Source organism: Canis aureus, chromosome 1, assembly GCF_053574225.1.
Source record: "Canis aureus isolate CA01 chromosome 1, VMU_Caureus_v.1.0, whole genome shotgun sequence".
Lineage (NCBI taxonomy): Eukaryota > Metazoa > Chordata > Mammalia > Carnivora > Canidae > Canis > Canis aureus.
In genome coordinates this window covers 64,334,073-64,358,856 of record NC_135611.1, presented here as the reverse complement: position 1 = coordinate 64,358,856, position 24,784 = coordinate 64,334,073, and the positions used below count along the sequence as shown (strand labels likewise).

Here is a 24,784-nt window from a genome sequence, read left to right as displayed (position 1 = left end):
AGCACTTGTTTCAGGTCTTGATCATTTATTCAGTCTTTTATTTTTTACATATGGCGGCATGTCTCCAGCCCACCCCTTCCTGTCATTTGCTTGGAATATGACAAAAGTGCTTTATTATATAATTGATTATTCATTTACTTACAATAAACTGGGGTCTAAGGAGATGTCACATTTCCCCATCAGTTTCCAGATAGTCCAAGAGGCGTTTGCAGAGAGCTGATTGATTTATTCATTTATTTCCCAGATGCTTATTGAGTCCTGCTCCAGGTTGGAGATGGGCTAGATGCTGAGGATACAGCAGTGGTCAAGACAGGTGTGGTCCTGGAGGGCACTGACTAATAGTCCCTCATCCCGAGGGGGTCAGTATACGCAGTATTGGTGTCAGAAGTTCACGAATGAGCTCAGCGACCTTGGGCAAGTCATTTAATCTTTATGAGCCTACAAAATTAAGGTGTTGGAATGGTGTGGTAGACAGTTTTCCATCATTTTAAAACCTGCCGTGTTCTCAGTCCAAAAGGACTCTCAAGCAGAATCAATAGTTGTAAAATTAAATAAAAGCAGAGCTTCTGAGGTTTTGGGGGCTTGAGGAAGGAGCAAGGTAACATCTTTTACCCCGTGCGGCATAGCTAGAGATTAGTAGCATTCAAAATCTGGGGCTCCAGGCTTTAATAATAGGTGATTCCACTCAGAAATGGGGAGTGAAATGGCAAGTTTGGGTTTTGTGGGAGGCTAGCAGACGTGGACAAGATTATTTCCCTCAGTTACCTTGAAAATCCAAAACAAATGTTATAGAGATGATAAAACAGTACCATACTAACGATATATTATTCTCTCATTTGATGGTTTGAGTATGACACTCCAAAAGTAAAGCAGATACAACGTTCTCAGAACTCTGTCAATCTGATACCCAAGAATTTGGTGCCTTTTTTTGAGCTGCTAATTGCCTACCCCTTAGGTTATGTTTGAGGAGTGATTTGTAAATAACAAGAAGGAAAGTTTAAATTACCAAAAAAAAAAAAAAAAAAAAGTATAGAATGACCCTATCAACCGGATAGATAGATAATAGGAAGGGAGGGGAGATGGGAGGAAGGAAGGAAGGAAGGAAGGAAAGAAGGAAGGAAGGAAGGAAGGAAGGAAGGAAGGAAGGAAGGAAGGACTAGGAACCATATACTACATTGAAATGTTAATGGAGAAACAAAATTCAGAATTATGGGGTCATTCTAATTTTCTTTTCTTTGTAGTTTGTATTTTCTATGCATTCTTCTGTAGATTTTCATTTCTTTATAAATGGGGAGAAACAAATATTTTTATTTTTTATTTATTTAATTTTATTTTTTATTTTTTAATATTTTTTATTTTTATTTTTAAAAGATTTCATTTATTTATTCATGAGAGACACAGAGAAAGGGGGGCAGAGACACAGGCAGAGGGAGAAGCAGGTTCCTCATGGGGAACCCGATGTGGGACTCGATCCCAGGACCCCAGAATCATGTCCTGAGCCACCCAGGCATCCCCCAGAAACAAATATTTTTTAAAGGGGTAGTACCCCTCCCTGCTGCCACTACTCTCTCCCCCCACAGTGGGAGTGTGTGTGATTGTGTTCAAAGCATTACCTCCAAACTCAATGATCCTGACAAACTGGAAAAATGATCAAAACATATGGAAGGAAGTTCAATACACAGAAGTGTAGGCCAGCAGCCTTTAGAAGAAAAATCAAACAAAAATAACAGAAAATTATTAGCCTCAGAGAAGTGAATAATTTCCTGTGGTTTGCTTTTCAAATGAAGGTTTCTATAAATCGATTGTGATTTTTATCCCAAGGCTGCTTGAATTTAGAGAATTCAGGACAGGGTTTTATGCATTTCCTCTTGGCTGGCGGGTTTGCGCTTGAGTGTATCCATACGTTTAAACACCTAGAATTCATTTTTCGATATTTTTTTTTCAAAATAAGTCCCTGTAGGATATTATTTTTTAATGAAATTCTGTATCTTTCTAGAGGTCATTTGAATATTTAATGACACTTGCAAATACACGAATCTCTTTTAGAAAAGATAGCGATTCCTTAGACACATGGATTCGTTTTCTCGAGGACCGATGCTCAGTTTTAGTTTAACTATGAAATAAAAGGCTTATGAGAAAACATAATACAAATGGACAAATCATATGATTCTTTTTTTTTTTTTTCTGTTCTGGATTGGTGCTATTTTCCATGGCTGCACATCTTCCTTTTAATTGTCACATCTAACAGCACTAATGAGGCAGAGAGAGAAGTTTTTCATTCTATCGCTGTAAGTGGACATCCAACTGTGGTGCAGGTGAGCTAGGGAATGAAGACAGAGAAGAGCTACATAGATCATAAAAAGCATGCCAGACCGAAAATCTCGGATCATTTCATTCCTTTCACAGAATATTGTAAAAGCGAATAAGTCGAGGAGAATAGAAAGGACTGGAGGTCACGAGGAAAACTCAGCGTGGTTGGCAACAGATGACACAGGGAAGGGCCTTGCCACAAAGACAGCGCAGCAAGGGTCACCTGCTCTCCTGGAGGAAGTCTTTCCTCCGAAGAAATAGCGCTGCCTTTTCAGGAACAAATACATGAAAGTACGCAACAATGGTTGCCTCAGTCAAATAGGGTTCAATGTCAAGGCACACCCTCTGGAGCAGGCTCCCAGCCTGTTCTCTGCAGAAGAGCGACTCATCTGAAGGTAGATCACCCCACACCCAGGCAGGAGGTGCTGACCAAGAACTCCTTAGATAGCGTGGGGCCCGGAGGGTGGGAGGTGGGAAGTAGTACAGCCTGGAGCCTCTTACCCACAAGCGTTTCATGGGTCAACGGCCACTGCTGGCCTCAATCTGCACCTCACAGGGACTCTCAAATGTCCTGGAGCCACAGGGTGTGTGTGTGTGTATGTGTGTGTGTGTGTGTCTGTGTTTGGATATGGAATGGTCAGAACTAAAATCCACCCCCCCAATGTATATGTTAAAGGCCTAACCCCCCATATGATTATATCTGGGGATAAGGCCTTTAAAGAGGCAATTAATTGCAAATGAGGTCATAAGGGTGGGGCCCTGATCCAATAGGACTGGCGTCCTTGTCAGAAGAGGAAGAGATGCCAGGGGCATGTCCACACCGAGAGAAGGGTCCCATCAGGACAGAGTGAGAAGTCAACCTGCCCATAATTTGATCTTGATCTTGGATTTGTAGCCCCCAGGACGGTGAGAAAATCAATTAATGTTGGTTAAGCCCCCCCCCCCGCCCCCCCGCCAATATGGTATTTTGGTATTGCAGCCTCTAGGCGATTAGTGCATGGGGGCAGGAGCGTCCCCATCTTCCTGCTCTAAGGAAGAGGCTCTGCTCCCCGGGCTGCTGTTATCTCCAGGAAGGAACAGGAGATGGCAGTGGCGTCCTGCGAGTTGGCCCGGCCAGCTGGCCTGTCTCGCTGTGCCTCTGGCTTCTATAACTGAAAGGTCAGAGATGTCAACTTCAAGGTCTGAGCTAGTTCATTGGGGACAAAACAAACAAACAAAAACAACAACAACAACAAAACCCCCCAAAACCCCCCAAAAAACAAAATCTTTGTATTAAAGCATAGCTATCTTTCTTATCTATTTACCTGTCTATCCTCTATCTACCTATCTATCAAGCTGGGGCTTCACAAAAGTAAATGAGGTACAGTTTACACGGAGAAATAAGGAAAACAAAGATTCTCAGGCATTTGGTGTGCCTACGGTCTAACTCCCTCTGGCTCACGGATGACTGATTGCTATTTCGTGGAATGAAGTGGGAGACTTTGCTTCTGGAGCCTGAATCCTTTCCACAGTTTCCCTGGAGGCTTCTGCCTCTGAAGCCCCCTGGCTACACCTGCTGCCGAGGCTTGAAGTATCCAAATGAAGCACAGAGCCGGTCAAGTTTCATACTGACATCAAGAGTACATATCTTAATTTTCCAGTTTCCAAAACTGGGCCCTTGTCTCTCTACTGCGGGTTTTCAGCACAGTTACAGAACTAAAACCACCCCCTGCTCATCACGAGGCTCCCAGGAATGAAACCTTGTCTAATTTGGCAAGCAGGTGGCTAACACGTCCTCCCGCCACTCCTATGCTATCCAATGCTTCCTTGCAGTTCGGTAGCAGGGAAGAAAGGACATTTCCCGAGATCCCTTCCCTGTTGACATATACACTAAACTTCTCCCATTCTTCAGGCCTTACTTTCTGAGAACATTTTTTTTTTTCCTCACCAAACCAGAATGCTTTGAAGGAGCAAAATAATTTTTTCTCTGCAATACGATTACCAAAACTTAGACAGAAATCTCAAAACTTTTTTACTCTTGAACATTTAGGCGGTATCAGTAGGTGAGTATACAGACAGTACTGCAGGGGAAATATCAATCCAAAGCACCGTGTTCGACAAATACCTGGAATGTACTTCTGAGTGTAAATGACCACAGGTAATGGACCTAACTGGACACTGAACTGGCCCAAATTAGCACTTCCTCCAGACTGGTTACAAGTCCCATGAATGCCTAAGGTGAGTATCAGTCTATTTGGCTATACAGATAAATAAGTAGTTCATATCTAAACCACTGAGCAAAAAAGACTAAAAATTGGAAACTTGTTTACAAGGAGGCTGCTTGGAATTTGTAGAGAAAGGCAGATAAGGGGTCATGGTCCAGTACACATAATATAGGCACTATTTTTTGGAGTTTTTTTTTTTTTTTGAAAATAGTTCATTAGATGCTTAAAATAGAAACCTGATCTTCCAAAAGGTATTTGTGATTTCATATCCCTTTGGATTTACATGGTTTTGGCCAAACCTTGACATAGGTCAGAATTCCTTAAACTCTGAATTCTAATTCTCTAGACTATTAAGATTTCTTATGAAAATGGGTTTTGGGTTCAAATGTTTGGGATATTAACTCCACTTTTGATTTCTGTAACTTAATGCTTTAACATTTACAAAATGACCACTGGCTCTGTTTCTATAAATTGATGCTTTAACACCTACAAAATGACCACTGGTTATTCCCAAGTCAACCCTGGCTCGCCTAAACCATCTGGAGACTTTAGGTGCCCCCAGACTATATCCGCTAATAGTCACAGGGAACACAAGTTCAAACTTAGCTAGCCAATCCTAAATCTGTTTCCCCTGCCTTGCCCATTCCTTTCTGAGGAAACCATAATAAAGGTGCTTGGCCAAAAGTTCTGCTCTCTCACTCTGCCCCATGACCCTTCCTAATGACCTTGTATGATGTTTTTGTGTTTTCTCTGCGGAACTGTTGAGCATCATGAAACTGTAAAAATCTGTCTAGTTTCTCCCTTTGATTTGCGTTTGGGCTCACCCAACGTAGTATGGTTGATACAAAATTGTAGATTAGAAAAATAAAATCTACTTTGCCACAAAACCCCCAGAGTTGTTAATATGTAAATGTGCACTCTAAATTTTTGGTATCTGACATCCTTGGCTTTGGAATCTTTTCTGAGCAATGTATCTTATGAAGCTAGCATTTCTGAGATCCCCTTTGGGAGGCACTCTCCTGGAGAGATACTGATTATCTGTCCAGGAGATTTGGTGTGTCAGTATTTTCTGAAAATAAAAATGCGCTGACATCATTGTGAAATGAAATCAAACATTATAGATTGAAAGATGGCTCAATTCCCCTATGAAATTTGGACTTTCCCTTCACCAGGGATTTGGCACAAAGACACTAAATGATAGTATTAGAATGAACTCACATAGGCTGTGGAGTCCGTATATTTTAAAATCCATAATCTATTACCCTTCCTAATCTTTGAATAAGGCTTTTGTGCATAAGACAAATGCTTGTGAGATATCCTCCCTTGTGCATTCATTAGGTACCTGGATCAACGTGTTTAAACAGAACCAGTTGTCACATCCCCATTCTACTTCCTCAAATACATTTCCATTTAGTCATTCACTCGTACCAGAAACCCAGGAATCAGTTGGTCCTTCTCTCACGTAGTACCCACCCATCACCCAGGAACCACCCCTTTTCACATGTCACTTACCGTATCTCTGATACAGAGATGTCCAGACTCTCATCAACTCGTAGCTCAGTCATTTTCATGATGTCCTAGGTAATCTTCCTTTCCCTAGCTTTGTCCCCCCAACCAAAGTCTTTCTTTCATCCTGATACCAATTTGATTTTTCTAAAGCACATTTCTGATTATGTTATTCTTTTTTCATAAACTGCCTGCCAATTGATTTGCTGTCATGCTGTATAAAATGAAGTCCAAACTCCTCACTCCTCATGACCATTTGTCTACTGACTCACTCATGTTCTCTTTTCCAGTCTTCTCAGGAAATACAGATACAATTCAGCCACAGTAGTCCCAGGGGTTCTGCTTTCCACGTGGCAGGCTGTGATAGGCCGTGGTGCTTTTTCATCTTTTGCCTCAGATCACCATATTCATATCAGCTACCCAACAGTATCTACTCAACTGTCAAGATCATGCTCAAGAGTGTCCTTCTTTCCTGGTCTCTTTTCTATCCCCTACAATATATGCTCTACAGAGTTTTATTATACTTATACATTCACATGTTTGTTTTTCCCTACTATGTGGTAAATGCCTAGAGATTAAAGCTTGTGTGCTACTAATCTTAAAATCTCCAAAGCCTGACATAACACTTGATCTACTGAGGAGTGTTACACATTTTTTTTTTTTTTTTTTTTTTTTTTGGTGAAAGGACCATCATTTCTTTTAACACACAAATAACATAAACTATGTACTGTATATTCCTGATTTTATATCATGTATTACTGTGATTGAAAAAGCTCCTTCTGTAAATCAGTCAGCCAATACTGATTCTCCCTTTTTTTTTTTTCATTTTTAAAATTTAAATTCAATTTGCTAACATATAGTATAACACCCAGTGTTCATCCCATCGAGTGCCCTCCTCAGGGCCCGACACCAGTTATCCCATCCCCCACCCACCTCCCCCTCAGCAACCCTTTGTGTGTTTCCCAGAGTTAGGAGTCTCTCATGGTTTGTCTTGCTTCTTCCTTTCTAGCATGACTGGAAAGTGAAGAAGAAACACATATTTCTCTTTGGAATTTTCCCTCAAATTATCCTGTACAGAGCAGTGGATCTCATCTTCTCTGTCTTGAAATCCCCATCATTATGAATATTTTTGGAAACCGGTAAAAAAAACCCAACTCTGATTTTTTCCTCAGAATAAAGATAGCTGCATAGGCAAGTACCCATGATACTACCACGAGCATAGTAGTATTTTTCCAGTCCTCCAATTTCAGATCTTTGGAGGGCGAGAAAGGATTGAAACCTTCCATCTGCCATGTTTAGAAGAGTAAAACACAATGGAACCACTTTGAGGCTCGTTAAAGGACACCAGCATCTAAACTTTGGATCACCCAATAGAACTCAATGCCGAGACTCTGACAAAGAGTTATAGCTATTTGCATCAAACTGTAACAGAAAGGAAATACGAACATTTGGTTTCCTGAAACACATTCCTTGAATTAAGCTGAAGTCTTAAAAATTTTAGGAACAATTCCAAATTGTTGATTGCTGGGAATTTTACTCCTGGGTGACACTGATTCGGCAGCAATACTTAATAAGGGTTTATAAAAGGAAAACCATCACATTAACCACACTGAAAAAATCATTTCCGTCTTCCATGCCCCCTTTTTATTCTCTACTGGAATTGTTATAAGAGAAATATATCTTTAAAAATACCTTTAATGACATGAAAGAAATATGTTTTCAACATGGGTGCTTCTCCATTTTTTCAATATGCTGGATACTTTTATGAAAACACTTTAGTCCGATGGATACAAAAGGCTTATTCCCTGTTCCAGTGATGTGTTGGGAGGATATTGTCTGAGAAGTAGGAAAGGTAGGTAGGAGGCAGTAAAGGAGATGCTTTGAACTTGAAAGAAACAGAATAGAGCTTTAATACTTACAGCTGTCCTCTTCTTCAGTTATACATTTCACAACATAACAGGCGTAGATGAACCCTGCCAGCTGAAACAAAACAAAGATGCTTTAGACAAGAGGCAAAGGCAACCGTACTGGACCTCATTGGGGGAGTGGTGCTTCAAAGGCAGACAGTGTATGAGAAGCTAGATTCAGTTTTCCAAAACGATGGTTCCTCAGACCAAATCTTGACTCCATTGTGGATTCTTGATTCAAGTGATGTCTATCTTCTTCCCTGTAAATCAATACATTGCTCTCTTTTCCTCTGAGCTGCGTTTATGTCTAAGATTTGTTAACTGCCAGGCAATCTAAAACAAGTTATTTTAGGTTCCGTAAAACAATTATGGTCATTTATTAATGGAATAACATTTGCACTTGTGCCAATCAACTTCTAATTTACGTTCATTAGCCAAGAGCCTTAGATTCTAAAATTGGACTCTTACCGACTATCAGGAAAATGTTTTGAGGGAAAAATATTAAGAGTTTGTGGTATGTTGCACGGACACTTTGTAAATAAAAAAAAAAATGTTTATTTAGACCAGTAACAGGAACCAGAGCATACGAAGCACAATTAGGATGACATATTACAGAGAAGCATGGGGGTGAATGCTATCACAAGACATTGAATTTGGGATTGCACACATCACATCATCCTTTCTGAAACATACAGCAAATAGGTGCCTATGGTCAGAGAAGTCTTTGCTCGCTGAAATCGTTAAGGAGAACAGCAAAGTTCTTTGATGCCTAGCCCCTCAGGTGGAGTGCTTTTGTATTCCTTTGTATCAGTCTAATATTTATTTACTGGAATTATGAGTGCTGGTGAAAGTATGGAAACTCATATAATTTCCTGATAGTGCAATTTTTCCCCTCAAAACATTCCTGTCTGGGGGAATCCTTAAAGCATGGGACAGTGATGAAGATTATTCTTGACGACAGTTCAGAGTTCAGAAAGGCATTGATCTGGCTGAGAACTAACCATCTGTGACAATATTTGGGATACGATTTGGCATGGGGAAGGGGACATTGGGAAATCCTGCCATCTTCCAGCAGGAAGCCAAGGCATGGGGCAAGAGGGAGCCCCTGTGAGAAACCTAATGAAGTTGTTTTCCATTAGCTGACAGTGATCTTTCTGGAAGATGTGAGTGGAACACTTTTAAGTCAGAGGTACGCTGATAGGTATTTAAAGAGCACAGTATTATCTGGAGACAAAGAGGGGTCCAGTTAAAAGAGAAACTTTAGAAAATCCCTAGTTGAGATTTGAGGGAGGAAAAGCATATTTTGGTAGATTCTAGTTGTCTTTCAGAGAGAACTGGCATGGGATAAAACGGCAGTTATCCTGGCACACAAGAGGGGGGATGGATGAGGATAAAAACTGCAACTTATTTTTCAAGGGCTTTTGTTTTCAAATCCTGGCTAAGAGGGAATGTTCGCCTCCCCCTGCATGTAGTATCTGAACCAGCACACAGAGCTATGTAAGAAAACCACTAATATATTAAGTTCTTTTTCTTTTTTTTTTCAAACATATCTTAGAAAAATCATCAAATCAGCATTTTCTTTTTAAATTATGTGTTGCTAGGGATGCCAGGGTGGCTCAGTGGTTGAGCGTCTGCCTTCGGCTCAGGGTGTGATAATGGGGTCCTGGGTTCGAGTCCCACATCGGGCTCCCCGCAGGGAGTCTGCTTCTCCCTTTTCCTGTGTCTCTGCCTCTCTCTCTGTCTCTCATGAGTAAACAAATAAATTATTAAAAAAAGTAAATTATGTTTTGCTATGGGCAATGAAATAGTGGTAGTAAGACCTCTTTCCTTTAGAGAATAGAATCATCAGGATTGCTTTTACAGGCTCATTTTTAGAGTACAGGGCAGTATTAGAAACTTGACTTTAGCTAAGATTTGTAAACAAAATTACGTAGTAATTTGAACATTTTTGTGGGTACCGAAGAAACAGACTATACTAATCCTTCTTAATCTTTTATCCACTAGGATCCATGGAAATGCTTTAATCATTGAGTGGGCTAGTCCCAAGGGTATGCTGTCACTAGGACTTGGATTTGACTGTGGCTAGTTAAAGAGGCTGTGGTTTTGGTTAAATCCCCTGGGTACTGCCTATATAGCTCCTTTCCTTCCTCCACAGGAAATCCTTAACATCCTTGGCTAAATGCTATCCATTTATCAATAATTTATCTCTTTTCAGTTTTAAATACTTACTACCTGAATTATCTATAAAGCAACTTCTTCCTGGTCACAAACTTTTCTTTTGATTTTTCACTCATCACTTCATTACTTCTAAATGAAAATCTAGGTAGAGAGCATTGATAAATTCTGAGATTCAGGGCCAATAAATTTAAACTTCTCATTAAAGTGTCACTAGATTCTGGATTATTAAGTGTACTACTCTCCCAGAATGCAGCCAAGGCATTGTATTCTGCTTACCAGTGATCTTTTAATTGTATTCAGTTGCATTCTTTAACTATCAGGGGAGCTCCTTCGATATAAAAGTAAATCCTGCTGCATTTCATTACAAAAGCTTGCTGATTAAGAGAACTTTAGTTTTTAAATTGGTCACCTCTAAATGCAAATGCAAATAAGTTTCCCCCAAATTAATCAAGATTCATAAGCTTCTGTTATCTTCCCATTTTCCAATACCAGATAAATTTATAATTTAATTTTTACTCCATAGCAATTTATGAAATTTACCTACAAAAAAGGGGCTTCAAATCATTTGTAACAACTCTGAATGCTTCCTATAATGTGCAACTCCTCTAACTGCTACGTGGACTACAAAGACAAACTAAGCCAGAGTTCCTCAACCTTGGTACCATTGACATTTGGGGTGGGTAATACTTTTTTGTAGAGTTTGTTGTGAATGATAGGATGCTTAAGCAGTAATAGCCTACAATCAATCCAGTTGACACCTGAGACAATCAAAAATGTCTGCAGACACTGTCATGTGTCCTTTAAAGGGCAAAACTGCCCCTAGTTAAAGCCACTGTTTTAGATGGGAGGCAGTCCCATCTTCAAGGAATTTGCAATCATGTATCTGGGATACACATATAATTATAGTGTGAGGAAGATGAAGTTAAGTGTCATGAGGAAGGAAGAACCTTGAATGCCTCCTAAGTGACAAACAGTAAACTCTGTATTTTCATGCATTAGCACATTCATTCCCACCCTTGGAAGAACACCATATGTATTTTTGTAGAGGGGAGGTAAAACAGACCTTGCTTTTCTGGATTATGTTCATCAAGTGGGAGAGGTATGGGTTGTGTTCAGAGAAGAGCCTGTAGTTCCATCTGAGAGTTTGGGGACCCTCCCCCCATACCAGAGCAATGGAAATAAAAGTGATGAAGGCAGATTCAGGTATGTATCAAATCGCAAATTTAACTATGTCATTTTCTACACAATACACTTAAGAAGCCCCTCATCTTCATGGATACACACTGGAGTATTACTCAGCCACCAAAAAAAGAATAAAATCTCACTATCTGCAACAATGTGGATGGACCTAGAGGGTATTATGCTGAGCGAAGTAAGTCAGTCAGAGAAAGACAAACAACATATGATTTCACTGATATGTGGAATTTAAGAAACAAAACAAATGAAGATAAGGGAAGGGAAGGAAAAATAAAATAAGATGGAAACAGAGAGGGGGGAAAACCATAAGAGCCTCTTAACTATAAGGAATAAACTGAGGGCTGCTGGAGGGGAGGTGGGTGGGAGGACGGGGTGATTGACTGATGGGCATTAAAGAGGGCATTGGGTGTAATGAGCACTGGGTGTCATATGCAACTGATGAATCACTGAATTCTACCCCTGAAACTAGTAATATAGTAAATGTTACCTAAATTGAATTTAAGTAAAAAATTAAAAAAAAAAACCATGCACATCCAAAAGATTAAAAAGTCATGCATAACTTAAAAATAAAAAAGAAGCACCTCATCTTCTACTGATAAAGTAGAAAACTTTTTGTGGAATACAAATCCTTTCTAACGTGATCCTTAGATTCCTTTCTAGTCTCATTTCTCACCACTCCTAGCCTTGGAATTGATGCCAATAGTAAGCTGTTGGTCGTCTGCCAACCTATATGACGTGGTTTCCTTCTGTTCTTTGACTCATTAACCTACTCTGCCAACAAAGCATGTGCATGCCCTATCTACCCACCCCCTACTACCCCACTCCCGTTTGCACCTCTAAGTAATTCTAACTCATCCCTTAAGATTGAATTAAAGTGTAGTGTTTCCCAAGAACTGGCAATTCGTTCCCAAGATAGGTTGCAGGGTTGGCACTTTGGAAATACAGCTTGAGAGATTGGAGGGCTTGAGAGGGAATAATGAAGGGGAAGGTGGGAATGTTTTCCAAGCAGAACTCAGGAAAACTCTGGGAAGATGTGGATTATGTTCAGGGAGGAGCAAGTAGCCTGGTTTAGAGGAGTTCGGACAAGGGTAAGGGTGCAATGGTGCACAAATCAGAGAACACTGACCTGTGTTGTCAAAGTAGATCCGAGTACATGGAATTTAAATAAAATTATTGGGGATCCCTGGGTGGCCCAGCGGTTTAGCGCCTGCCTTTGCCCTAGGGTGTGGTCCTGGGGTCCCGGGATTGAGTCCCACATCGGGCTCCCTGCATGGAGCCTGCTTCTCCCTCTGCCTGTGTCTCTGCCAATCTCTCTCTCTCTCTGTGTCTCTCAGGAATAAATAAATAAAATATTAAAAAATAATCTAATTTTGTTCTTCATTTAAGGATAACTAGAATAATAATGAAAGATACCAGCGGTATTATACTAGGCAAACACACCATCAAACACTTATATATATAAGATACTAAATGAAATATTCTAGTTGTTTTAGTCTTTGGCATTCAAAGCAGAGCTAAGCCTAAATCTTTTTATTTTTATTCATCTTTTCACCTTGATACATCTAATAAGATTTGTTCACTTCTAATTCACCTGATAGGGAATTCATATCATCTTGATATCATTACTGGCTGAAAGGAAATGATATTTTCTCTGTATAACTAATCAGATTAAAATTCTTTTTTGTATCTACAAACCAAATTATGATTGCATGTCCCAGAAACTCACTTAGAAGCTAATAGATAAGAGGAAACCAAAGCCTTTTGGTAAGTATTTGAAAAGATCCAATTGTAGTAATTGAAAATTTAACAACCTTAGTGTTTAAATTACTATCTTTTGAATTTCTCTTTCCAGGAAGTTGGAGGACACATAGTTGTCCCTAACCCGCCCTCTAACTACCACTGAAAAAAAAAAACCAGGATATTATATATATATATATATATATATATAAAACAGGCAGATTCTGAAAAGTGGAAAGAATGTAGACTGGCTAGGAACCTTAAGAGCCAAGGAACAACATGGGAATGGGTTCCTTATTTTTCTTTCATCTTATATATACCGGACCAGGAGCTGAAGGAGCTTACAACTCAGAGATGCTGGTAGACACATATCCAGAAGCCCTAATAAAAGCTTGCTCTCTCTAGCCAAAGGACCAGGAAAGGGCCAGGCTAGTAAGACAACATTTTAAGACAATAATAGCTCTCCTTTAGTCAAACACCATGGAAAAAACTAGTCCCTTTCCTCAACCACAGCAGCAAAGAGTTGGGGCGGGGCGGGGAGGGGGGTGGAGGTTAGAGGCCTCCCATCAGCATGCTGGAGTATCTGAGAAGTCAGGCAGAAAGCTTGGACTTGCATTCCTGGGAGGAAGGAGGAAGGCCCTCTCCCTCATGTCAGGTAGAGACCATGTGGGGAAACTAGACTTCTAGCCTCACTTGTAGTAAGGAGGTACGCCTCCCCTGAAACACCCTCCTCAGGGGATGTTGAGGAGATCTAGTGGAGAATCAGGATTTCCACCAATGCCCAGCAGTAATGAAGGCAATCCTGACTCTCCATCCGCGGTGTCAGACAAAGCGACCTGGGAGCTTCCGCTGTCTACCAGCCTTCATGAGAAGCCCTTCCTTAAACTTTGGTTTCAAAGAAAGGTGAGTGGAGAACTGGAACTTCTGTCCCACTTGGCAGGGACAAGTGTGCATCCCTCATTCCCCTGCCAAAGTCTATCAGATGAAGCCAGCTAAAACAGGAGGTTTAAGAAAGACCTAGAGTCTCATAACATAATACCCCAAATATCCATGTTTTAATTTAAAAGTACTCACCATGCCAATAAGGAGGATCTCAGGCTGAATGAAAAAAGACAATCAGTGGAAGATAACACAGAGCTGGATGGACGAGATGTTAGAATTACCTGTCTGACAAATATTTCAAAGTAGCTCGCATAAAAATGCTTTGACAAGCAATTATGAATACATCTGAAATAAATTTAAATAACAGTCTCAGCAAGGAACGAGAAAACCTAAGGAAGAACCAGAGTGAAAATCTAGAGCTGAAAAAAATGCAATATCCAGAATAATAAAACAACTCAACTACAGAATGGAAAAGAATCCGTGAACTTGAAGATAGATCCGATATGGACAAGAGAGAAAAAAGTAGATTGACAAAAATGGAAAGAACCTCAGGGACCCCTGAGACTATAATAAAACAGAGACCATTTGTACCATTGGAGTCCTGAAATAAAAGCAAGAGAGCAGTACTGAAAAAATACTACAAAGAATAGTGGCCCCAAACCTCCGAAATTTGACAAAAAGTGTGACGTTACACATTCAAGAAATTGAGTGAAGCCCAAGCAGGATAAGCCCAAAGGAAATCACACCAAACAAGATACACAATAATCAAACTTTGAAAAATCAGAGACAAAAATCTTGTAAGCAGAAAGAGGGAAATATTTATGTATTCAGTGCTGAAAAACAACAGTTTGTGGGTTGTTTTAAAAACTAAACATACAGGGACCCCTGGGTGGCTCAGTGATTGAGCGTCTGCCTTTGGCTCAGGGTGTGGTCCTGGGGTCCCGGGATCGAGTCCCATATCCAGCTCCTTGCATGAAGCTTGCTTCTCCTGTCTCTGCCTCTCTATGTGTCTTTCATGAATAAGTAAATGAAATCTTAAAAAAAGCTAAACCTGTAACTACAATACAATCCAACAATTGCATTCCTGGCCATTTACCCCAAATGAATGTTCACCCGAACAATTGTACCCTAACAGCTTTATCCATAAAAGGCAAAAACTGAACACAACCCAGACGTCCTGCAGTGGGTGAAGAGTTAAACAGCAGTGTGTCCACATCATGGACAGTGATAAAAGGAAGGGCCTATCGATATATGTAGCAACCTATACGAATGTCCATAGAATTATGTTGGGTGAAAAAAAAAATCCCAAAGGTTATATACTGTATGATTCCATTCATTTTTTAAAAAATTTATTTATTTATTCATGAGAGACACAGAGAGAGGGGCAGAGACATAGGCAAGGGAGAGGCAGGCTCCTCACAGGGAGTCTGATGTGGGACTTGATCCCCGGACCAGGGATCACACCCTGAGCCAAAGGCAGACGCTCAACCACTGAGCCACCCAGGCGTCCCATATGATTCCATTCAAATAACATTCCTCACATGACAAAGTCATAGAAGTGGAGAACACATTGGTGGTTGCCAGGGACTAGGTTGGGTGGGAGTCATGGAGAAGTGGATGTGGTCATAGAGACGCAACTGGAGCGATCCTAATGGTGATAGCAGTCCAGCACCCTGACTGGATCAATGCTACCATCCCCACAGTGAGACTGTGCTATAGTTTTGCAAGATATTACCACAGGGGGAAATGGGTAAAAAGTCTACAGGATCTCCCTGCATTATTTCACACAAATGCATGTGATCTATAATTATCTCCCAATGAGAAATTTAATTCAAAGGTGCTGTATTTTAGGCAACCATTATTTATCTTAAAAAAATTTGTATTACTATGTCTACATTTGCAAATATATGTAAACAAGGTAGATTTTCTTAAGTACAAAGACACGCTTTAATTCTGAGCCCTTAGACCAACACAGAAGTCTACAATCTTCTCTCATGTTGATACTATATAGAATCACTACTTAACACTCTTTTCTTGCCTGGGGTTGGAGATGGGAGGGAGTTTGCAAACACTTTTTTTCTTTTTTAAATTTGCAATGATATCCTTCTCAAATAAATTAGTTCTATGTTTCATTTATATCAAATCATCTATTTTTGTTCTGATTTCATAATTCGGATGCCATAAGCCCATGCTTTTTATAATATGGATTTGAACAGAAGATATGATGCCCTCACAAAATATACTTTTAAGTTGCAAAAGATTTTACTTGCTCTTTCATATCTTACTCCCATTTACATAATTTGAGATTGCTTCAGCACAGGATTCTAATATGATTATATCAGTGTTATTAATGAAGGCCTTTTATACGAAATATTTTTTATGTGCGCTGGTGTATCATCTATCTTGTCCGCCAGATGATTCTTATCCAATGCCATTCCACTGACTGGACTGTTGGAAAGCGTGTTGCAAATTTTCTTTGCTACAGATAATCCAGGTGCAGTTATCAACCTACAATAACTCATGGAGGATTGCCGTTAGGGCTATTGTGAACGTTCACAGCCTACTGAGTCAGAAAAGCTTTTCAGAGGATCAGAAACATATCTTAATACCAGCCTTTAGGTATTGTGCTGCATCATCAAGCATGACTGTATTAAACACTTTTTAAAAGATTAAATAAAAGTAGACATACATGCAAACTTGTATTATCTACTTAAGGCTGGGAAATGGACTGAACCAAATGCCAACGCTGGCTTAACCAATAATTCCCATTATAAACTGGCCTCTGGAGACTGGTAGATTTCTTTAGGCCAAACTTAGCAAAAAAGTTACCTCGGTTCAAGTGAGTTCGGCGTATTTGTAAAGTTGGCAGAATGAAAGATACTCAGGTGGGGTAAAGAACAACTAATAAAATTCAAATGTCATGATGGTTAATACCTCTTTCAGAGTTTAAATATCAAATTAGTTTAAAAACCGTATTGAGAGCAGTAGTTCAACTGTTCTATGCATATGCCAATTGGAGGGTGATTGAAGAAATGCTATTTAGTTCAGTGGAGCTGCCACAGGATGCCTTCAGTTTTTGAGGTAGGAACAAAAGTCCTTAACCAAAACTGCTCATTGAAAATAACTGGCATTATATTGTACACCTAAAGTAATACAATATAGTATGTTGATTATCTCTCTCTTTTTTTTTTAAAGGAAATGATTGGGAAATGCAAAAAGCATGCAAAGAGCATGTAGAGCAAGTAAAATCATTTTCAACTTAAAAGTGTCAACAGCACCCTACTATTTATTTCAATAGTTAGACTAAGTTTAAGATTGTATAATATAATAGGGACTCTGATTTATTATAATGTAGCATCTGAGAAAGAAATGCAGTTTTAAAATGTTCTGTAAAATATAAACAATATTGTCCAGCAAAGAATTGAAGAAATTAAGCACATATTTCCTTTGTGTGAAAATGGTTCAAATAGCATATTTTTTTGCTCAAAGATAATAGGGAACTGAAAGCAAAATTAATGACACAAATAAGATATATGCAGAATAAATTAGCCCAACTTTTAGGTATGTCAACAGTAACAGACAAGGCTAATAATGTATTTCATTGGAGGGAGCGTGCTGTCCCAGTGATGATGATGGGAATACAAGGTCAGATTCTTCGGAAGGGAGGAGAATTGTATTGCAGCACTAGTTGCAAAAATAACCTCTTTTAAAAAGGTGCTAAAATTATGTTAACATTTTTTAGAGGTGCTTGTTTAGAAGGAAAATGTAGAATATATAATGCACCTGGTCCTGCAGCACATGTTACAACACTATATTTCCGGAAATCATAAATGACACCATGAGAATATGTAGAGGTATATATGTAGAATATGCATGGAAACTATACACTGGATCTGTGTCTGATGAAAGACTTGGACTCTGCAAAGAGCAATGATGAAGAGATCAGTTTAAAATGGAGGGCAGTTCCAATGGATGTGCTTTAGGCATCTCACTCCTTAAGTCCTGTTCTGCAGGACATTTAAAAATTCTTGAGGCAGGTCAACAATGACCTGATGATCACATTTTGTAAGTGATGGAGGATGCTGATACAAGTAGTGTGGTCCTAGTAGTCTGAAGAAAATTACTTTATCTAGAACCAGGGAGGCAAATAGCCCCACTTTCTTCTGGTCTTGTCCATCAAAATGCTGACAATGTTCAATACTGGTACCATAAATAAGAGAGATACCCAATGGAATCATAAGCACACTGTGTACAGAGACAGAGAAATGAGATAGGCTGAGGAAATTTTCTCAATCATAGAAAGTTCTCGAACTTTGTGATGATGATGATGACGATGAAGAAAACAGAATTCTCCATGCAAGTTGATGGTTGACTGCTTCCTGGGAACATCCCTGGGGACCAGATGAACTTTGTGACCACTTCACGTCAGAGATTTTAAAAAAGGAAGTAACGAGTAAACTGTCATTGTTGAGAAATAAAGATTGGAAATCACAAGTGCATTCAGATGTTTCCTGTGCAAATAAGCTGTTAAATTAGCATTTGTCAAAGGGCAAAGTGAACACATCCATGCATGCAAGATTAGTAAATATTCTGTGTTTTTCCGTGTTAAGGTAGCTCTGATGAAAACTGTAGGCCATTTAATGTTTTGGGGATGATGAATTACCTTTGGTTTCTAAGATTCTGTCCTGTTCACATTTCTCAGGGAGTCTGGGGTCATCTGGGATCCTTAGGATAATACAGATATATGTGGGCACAAGGCTTCTGAATGGGTAGAAGTCATTCCTTCTGATTTCATCTGAGGATACGAATTAGACACGATCTCACTAGAAATTCTCACTTTCTGGAATTGACCCAGTTGTCATCTTCCAGTGAGAAGGTAACTTCCATCAGGGATTTTGTTACAGAAATGGGGGCTGAGTCAAGAAATATAACTGAGAATCATAAATCTCATTAGGCAAACTACAAACCTGACCTCAAGCTCCTGGCCAGCTCCATGGATGTTTGACATGGCCAGCTCGGATATTCCCATGGCTTGAAAGCCAATGCTATACTCTCACAATATAAGAGCAATCCTTGGCCAAGGCTGATTGGCTATGGGGTGGGACGTAAGAAAGAGTGAGTGTTACCTAACTTTGGTGAATCTCCATAAGACGTTTTTTTCTTTTGGCAGATAATGAGTATCAGAAGAGATTGCTAGGTGACAAACTCACTATTATCAAAAATAATTTATTGGTTAATATGATAGAAAAATGGTGTCAACAAGACTAGAGCTTTTACTGTACCAAGAAAGAAAAAAAAAGCTAAAAAGAAAACATCAGAATATGCCAGCTAGAGAGAAAAGTTGCCTCGAAATGTGATAGTAAACTTAGATGTATTATTTGGGGTTTGAAAATATAGTTAAAAGGGAAACTTAGAGCAATTGGTCCATTTACCATGACATCTGTGGGAATAAGCTTTATGCTCTATGAAAAGGTATTTTATGTAGCATTCAATGGAGCTTGCTTCTGAAGCAAAGTACTTGCTGTAACATGAGGCAGGGGAAGATGAATGGGAGCGAAGGTAGTAACAGAAAAAGAACCCTAAAGGGAGTAAGCTATGGATTGGGGAAGACACAAATTTGAAGACCAGTTTTTTCCCAAAGCAATTTTAAAAGGCACATAACTGAATCAAAGTAGTACTTTTAAAAGGCCCGTCAACCCTATCCATGTGCAGCAGTATAATCTAGTTGGATTGAATAAGTTTGGAATCAGAACTTGGCTATGATTGGTGTTCTTCACGAACCCCTTTTTCCTTCCCATCTGAGTTACCTTCTGTTCAGCACAAATTATAGATTATCTTCTTTCTACATAAGTCAGAGCCAATACGAGGGTACAAGACACTGTATCAGTGAGCTTAGACTGAACTGATTTCATTACTTACTAGTGACATGATTATCACCATTTGGGAATACATAAAGTAAAAAACAAAAAACAAAAAACAAAAAACAAAACAAAAAACAAACCTATAAGTGCATTTGTTTATTTTGCTTTTTTAATTCTTCCATGTTTAAACCTCAAAGTAACCAATCATATAACTAACCCCTCATATTCTGGAAGGTAGGAAAGGAAAGGCTAGTGATTGATCTTCACAGTAATGGCTGGCATTATTGGAGTGCTCACTATATTCTGGGTATACGCTAAATCTTTAGAGCTATTGTCCATCCATTCTTTCCAGAACCAACGAAAGAGTTTAATCACCATCTATGATTCATAAATGAGAAAACTGAGGCTACAGAAATTAACTGATGTCCCAAGATTAAGAGATAGTCAGAAGAGGCCTTGACTTCATGTGTACAAACCTGAAATCCTTTATTTTCCACTCTTACACAGAATTGTCAACTTCTCCAACAGGCAAAACTCACAACATTCTCAAGGGAAGGGAACCTAAGATTCTAAGAATCAGAGTAAATTCACATTCAGGAAAAAAATTCCTGAAATTAAGTTCACTTAGTTTTCCAAGTTGGAAATTTGGACATCGAGGATGTACTGAGCTTTGGGTTGGCAGATTCTTGGAAATCAGCAAGAAACAAACTGGCTGAGCTACCAGAAGAACCACAGAAGGGCTTAATGCCACTCAAGGGAAACCTGTAGTATGTAGAAGAACTAGAATGTTCCTTCCACTCATTTAATTACTGTTTCAGTTCTCTTTCAGTGGTTCCAGTTTATCATGATTTTATAATCCTCTCCTGAATTGTTTATATGTGTCTCTAAACAGAAGCTCAGAATGGTCTTCAAATATCAGAAGAGTACTGGTGAGCCACCAATTACCTTCAGTTTACTCCTGGTGATTCTATAAATCAAGCCTCCTTAAACATTTCCTACAGATCTTTTGTGAATGTATATTTTTATTTCTCTTAAGGAAATACTTACTAGTGGAATTGCTGGGTCATTGCAACGTAGGAGCCTGGCTGGCTGGAAGAGGTCTGAGCCTCCAGAGTATAAACTGGCTTCTTCCAAGCATATAGATTGCTCTACTCTAAATTTTAGTTTTATTTTTAATTTTTTGGCATGTTTGTACGATGTGATCATCTTCCCCACATCTCATTATACTTGAAACTTGAGGAAAGTCTTGCTTTACAGGCTTATATGAATAGTACTTTGGGGGAACTGAAGGAATCAGGGTGACCATGTACAAGGGTGAGATGTAAAGAGATAATTGAGAATTCAGTTAAAATAGTGGAGTTAAGGGCATCAAACATTCCCCTTCTGCAGCCAATCCCCCACTGATATCGCAGAATATATTGCATATGGGTTGGGAGTCTGGGCTTTCTTTTAATCCCAAAGAATGAGCTGATCCCAGTATATTGGAAGGCTTTTAATGGAAAGTGAATAAGCATTATGCCCAACACTTAGTAGGCTCTCAAAAATTTACTAGTTCCTATTTCCACTTGGTTCCAATCATGTCTCTTGGGCTAACTCATTTAAATAATTATATTTTAAGATGTAAGGATTCAGTAGCGATAGGAAGATATGTTTTATATGGTTTATAGGCCAGTGTGAAGATAACAATGTGAAATCATAACTGTGAACAGACTTTGAGCTCCTGGGAGAAACATCATATATTAATCATCTCTAAATCTCCATCAGACTCAGACTCTTATTTAGTCATTCCTCAAGAAGGAAGAGTCTTTTTAGTTCTTTTCTTGTTCCCATTCTATATTGATCATCTCAAGTAGTCTTTTCTTCCTTCCTCCGCCTCCTCCTCTTCTTCTTCTTCTTCTTCTTCTTCTTCTTCTTCTTCTTCTTCTTCTTCCTTCTTCTTTGTCTTCGTCTTCTTCTTCTTCATCTTCTTCTCCTCCTCCTCCTTCTTCTTTAACTTCAAAGGTATAGAAGTTGAGAACTGTTGGCTGAATTCAAATTTTTATTAAAATACTTAGTAGGGCAGCTGGGTGGCTCAGCAGTTAAGTGCCGCCTTCAGCCCGGGGCATGATCCTGGAGACCCAGGATCGAGTCCCATGTCAGGCTCCCTGCATGGAGCCTGCTTCTCCCTCTGCCTGTGTCTCTGCCTCTCTCTCTCTTTGTGTCTCTCATGAATAAATAAATAAAATCTTAAAAAAAAACCTACTAAAATTGAAGTGGGGTTTAGGATTGTGCCTCTCCATTTAAAAGTCCTTTAAAAGATATTTGCTTATTCTTTATTAGTAAATTGCATTCGTATTTCTGAGCTCTAACTCTTCCTCTACTTATGTCAAACTAATTCTATCTGGATTATCAGTTCTTATTTTCTCCCTCTAATTATTATATCATTAACATTTTCTCATTATACACTTGTCAAAAATTATCAAGGAGAGTACAACATTGATGACTTCATTAAGAAGCAAGAAGAGAAGAGAAAATAAAAGAGAAAGAAGAGGATTTGATAAGTTTGTAAAGATATGAAAAAAAGATAGCTGAGAATGGCCCCCATGCAGGGATTATTTTTTAATTTATTATTTTAAAATTGTGATCTGGGGATGCCTGGGTGGCTCAGCAGTTAAGTGCCTGTCTTCAGCTCAGGGCATGATCTCAGAGTCCTGGGATTGAGTCCCCCGTTGGGCTCCCTGCATGGATGGAGCCTGCTTCTCCCTCTGCCTGTGTCTCTGCCTTTCTCTCTGTGTGTCTCTCATGAATAAATAAGTAAAATCTAAAAAAATAAAAAATAAAAAAATTGTGATCTATATGCTGTAAGAACCAGGTTTTTATTCTTTTAACTCAGCACATTAGTATTTACACTGACTTGCAGTTTTTCCTCTACTCTAGGAAAATATGTGTTCCATCTCATTATTTTTTTTTATTACATTTGAGAAGATATAAGAACACACTGCTCATAACCACAGCATCAGATCACAGGCAGAGAAAGCCGTCCTCTTTTTTCTTGTCTTTAAAGATGCCACCATTAACAGCTGTATCTCCCAGAAAAGTGAGGCTTGATGACAATCTATCTCCTCACTTTACCTTAATGACTTCAAAATCATTGAAATCTCATTACTGTGTCATCGCTGTGTGCATGTGTGTGCATGCACAAGCGTGTGTGTGTGTGTGTGTGAGAGAGAGAGAGAGAGAGAGAGAAATGTGAGTTTAAGAGAGAAAGAAATACTGAGTAAGGGAGTACATTCTGTTGCTTTTCATGATCTTTTAGGAAGGTTGACTGAATTCTTTAAAGATTTGCCCAGCCTGCTTCTACAGACCAATTTTCTAAAATTAAGACAGTTTAGAGATATTTTTCCTATACCTGACCTGCCCCCTCCATCTCAGAAGTCCCCATCTAGAATCTGTATGATTCCTTCTAAACCTCTTTCTTCAGAGAGCTGATCCCCAACTACTTGTAACCTCTCTGTGCCTGTCATAAACCATATCCAGTCTTTACAGCTTCCTGAAAAGCAGGTAGACTTTGTGGTTCATCATCACCGATGAACACATTCAATCTGAGAGTCTTAGTGAACAATAATAATTAACATTTATATGGTACTCAGTCTGTGCCAGATACTGTTCATATGTCAAGTCTTTTACTCCTTACACTTTACGAGGTAGCTATAATTATTATGCTCTCCTTACAGTTGAGGAATTTGGGGTACAGGGAAGGTCAGTGACTTCTTTGAGGTCACCTGCTAGCCAGTAGCAGAGCGAGGATTCAATCCCAGGCTGGCTGGTTTCAGAATTCATGCTCTTTAGGAGCCTGTCCTGTCAGCTCAGCCCTGGACCCACAAGGCTGCATGCTCCTTGGTACTAGGATCTTTTTTTTTTTTTTTTTTTAGAATATCCACCTCATGGACTACAATCTTTCCCTTAAAACACAGCTGTTTAGGAAAGCAAACATAAATAAATGCCGAAAAGCATAACTTTCCCCTCTGGGCTTTCACATTATTTATTTATTAAAATCCTGTATGGAAAATACAGTCTGTTATATTTAAATTTGTAGGTGATTAAAAACATCTGCCCACATGCCAGTCCATTTCCTTGATTACACTTTATTTTGCAGAGGGACACATTTCAGGCTCATATCAGCCATTTCTAGGTAGTACAGACATTTAATGGAACACCTAAGCCTGTAACCTAAATTGTACATCTATGATTAAGATGAAATAAGCCATAACAAAGATGAAATGTGGACACTCAATATAAAGAAGGGAACTTTTAATTTTCCTAAAGGTAAAATAACCGAGCGGGGGAAAAAAAAAACACTTGGCAGAAAAATACTTAAAATTTCAATATAGAGTGCCTATAATTTGAAACTTGATACTCTAGTTATTGTTAGAGGGGGAAAAGAACCCATAAACCAGTTTTATCTCTTAGAAAATATAGTATAATAGAAAGATGTCATAAAAATGGAGATGTATAAGACCATATTTAGGCTGTATTAAAAGTGACATACAAGGCTTTCACGGAGATAAAACGTCCAGCCCCACCCTCAGGAGCTGACGCTATTTGGGGCACAGACCATCACATGCTCCTGGAGTCAGATGGAATAAAAAAATCGCAACGATGACCAACAAGTGGTGCACGTTTTATTACCTTTGCACAGTGGTCATTCCTTTTCCCACTGTTGGGGTGAACTGAGTGATTAAAAGGCAAATGAAAAAGAGGTGAAACACCCTACTTCCTCTTCTCAGTTCTTCTAAGCCTAGAATTCCTGCTTTTTTTCCAACTCAGTTATGCCAGTCTCAAGTATAGTGCCTTCGGGAAAAATCGCGTGTCGGGTACTATAAAGCCACGGGTGGGCCCTGGCATCATCAGAGAAAATTCAATGACACAGTGGTGGGGAGAAATATGAAGTTCACAGTTATGCAGAAATATCTGTAGAGGCTTCATGAACAATTTAGGCCAAATTTGGTTTAACCGTTTCTCA

At 39.2% G+C, this 24,784-nt stretch overlaps 1 protein-coding gene across 3 annotated transcripts in view; it reads right to left on the bottom strand.

Moving 5' to 3' along the window:
* NKAIN2 (sodium/potassium transporting ATPase interacting 2) overlaps positions 1-24,784 on the bottom strand; it is a 952,120-nt gene that overhangs the window by 18,934 nt on the left and 908,402 nt on the right. For all 3 annotated transcript variants that reach the window (XM_077902211.1, XM_077902223.1, XM_077902217.1), the window contains exon 5: positions 7,940-8,000. In XM_077902211.1, the coding sequence (XP_077758337.1) occupies positions 7,940-8,000 (61 nt within the window). The remainder of the gene's footprint in view (positions 1-7,939; positions 8,001-24,784) is intronic.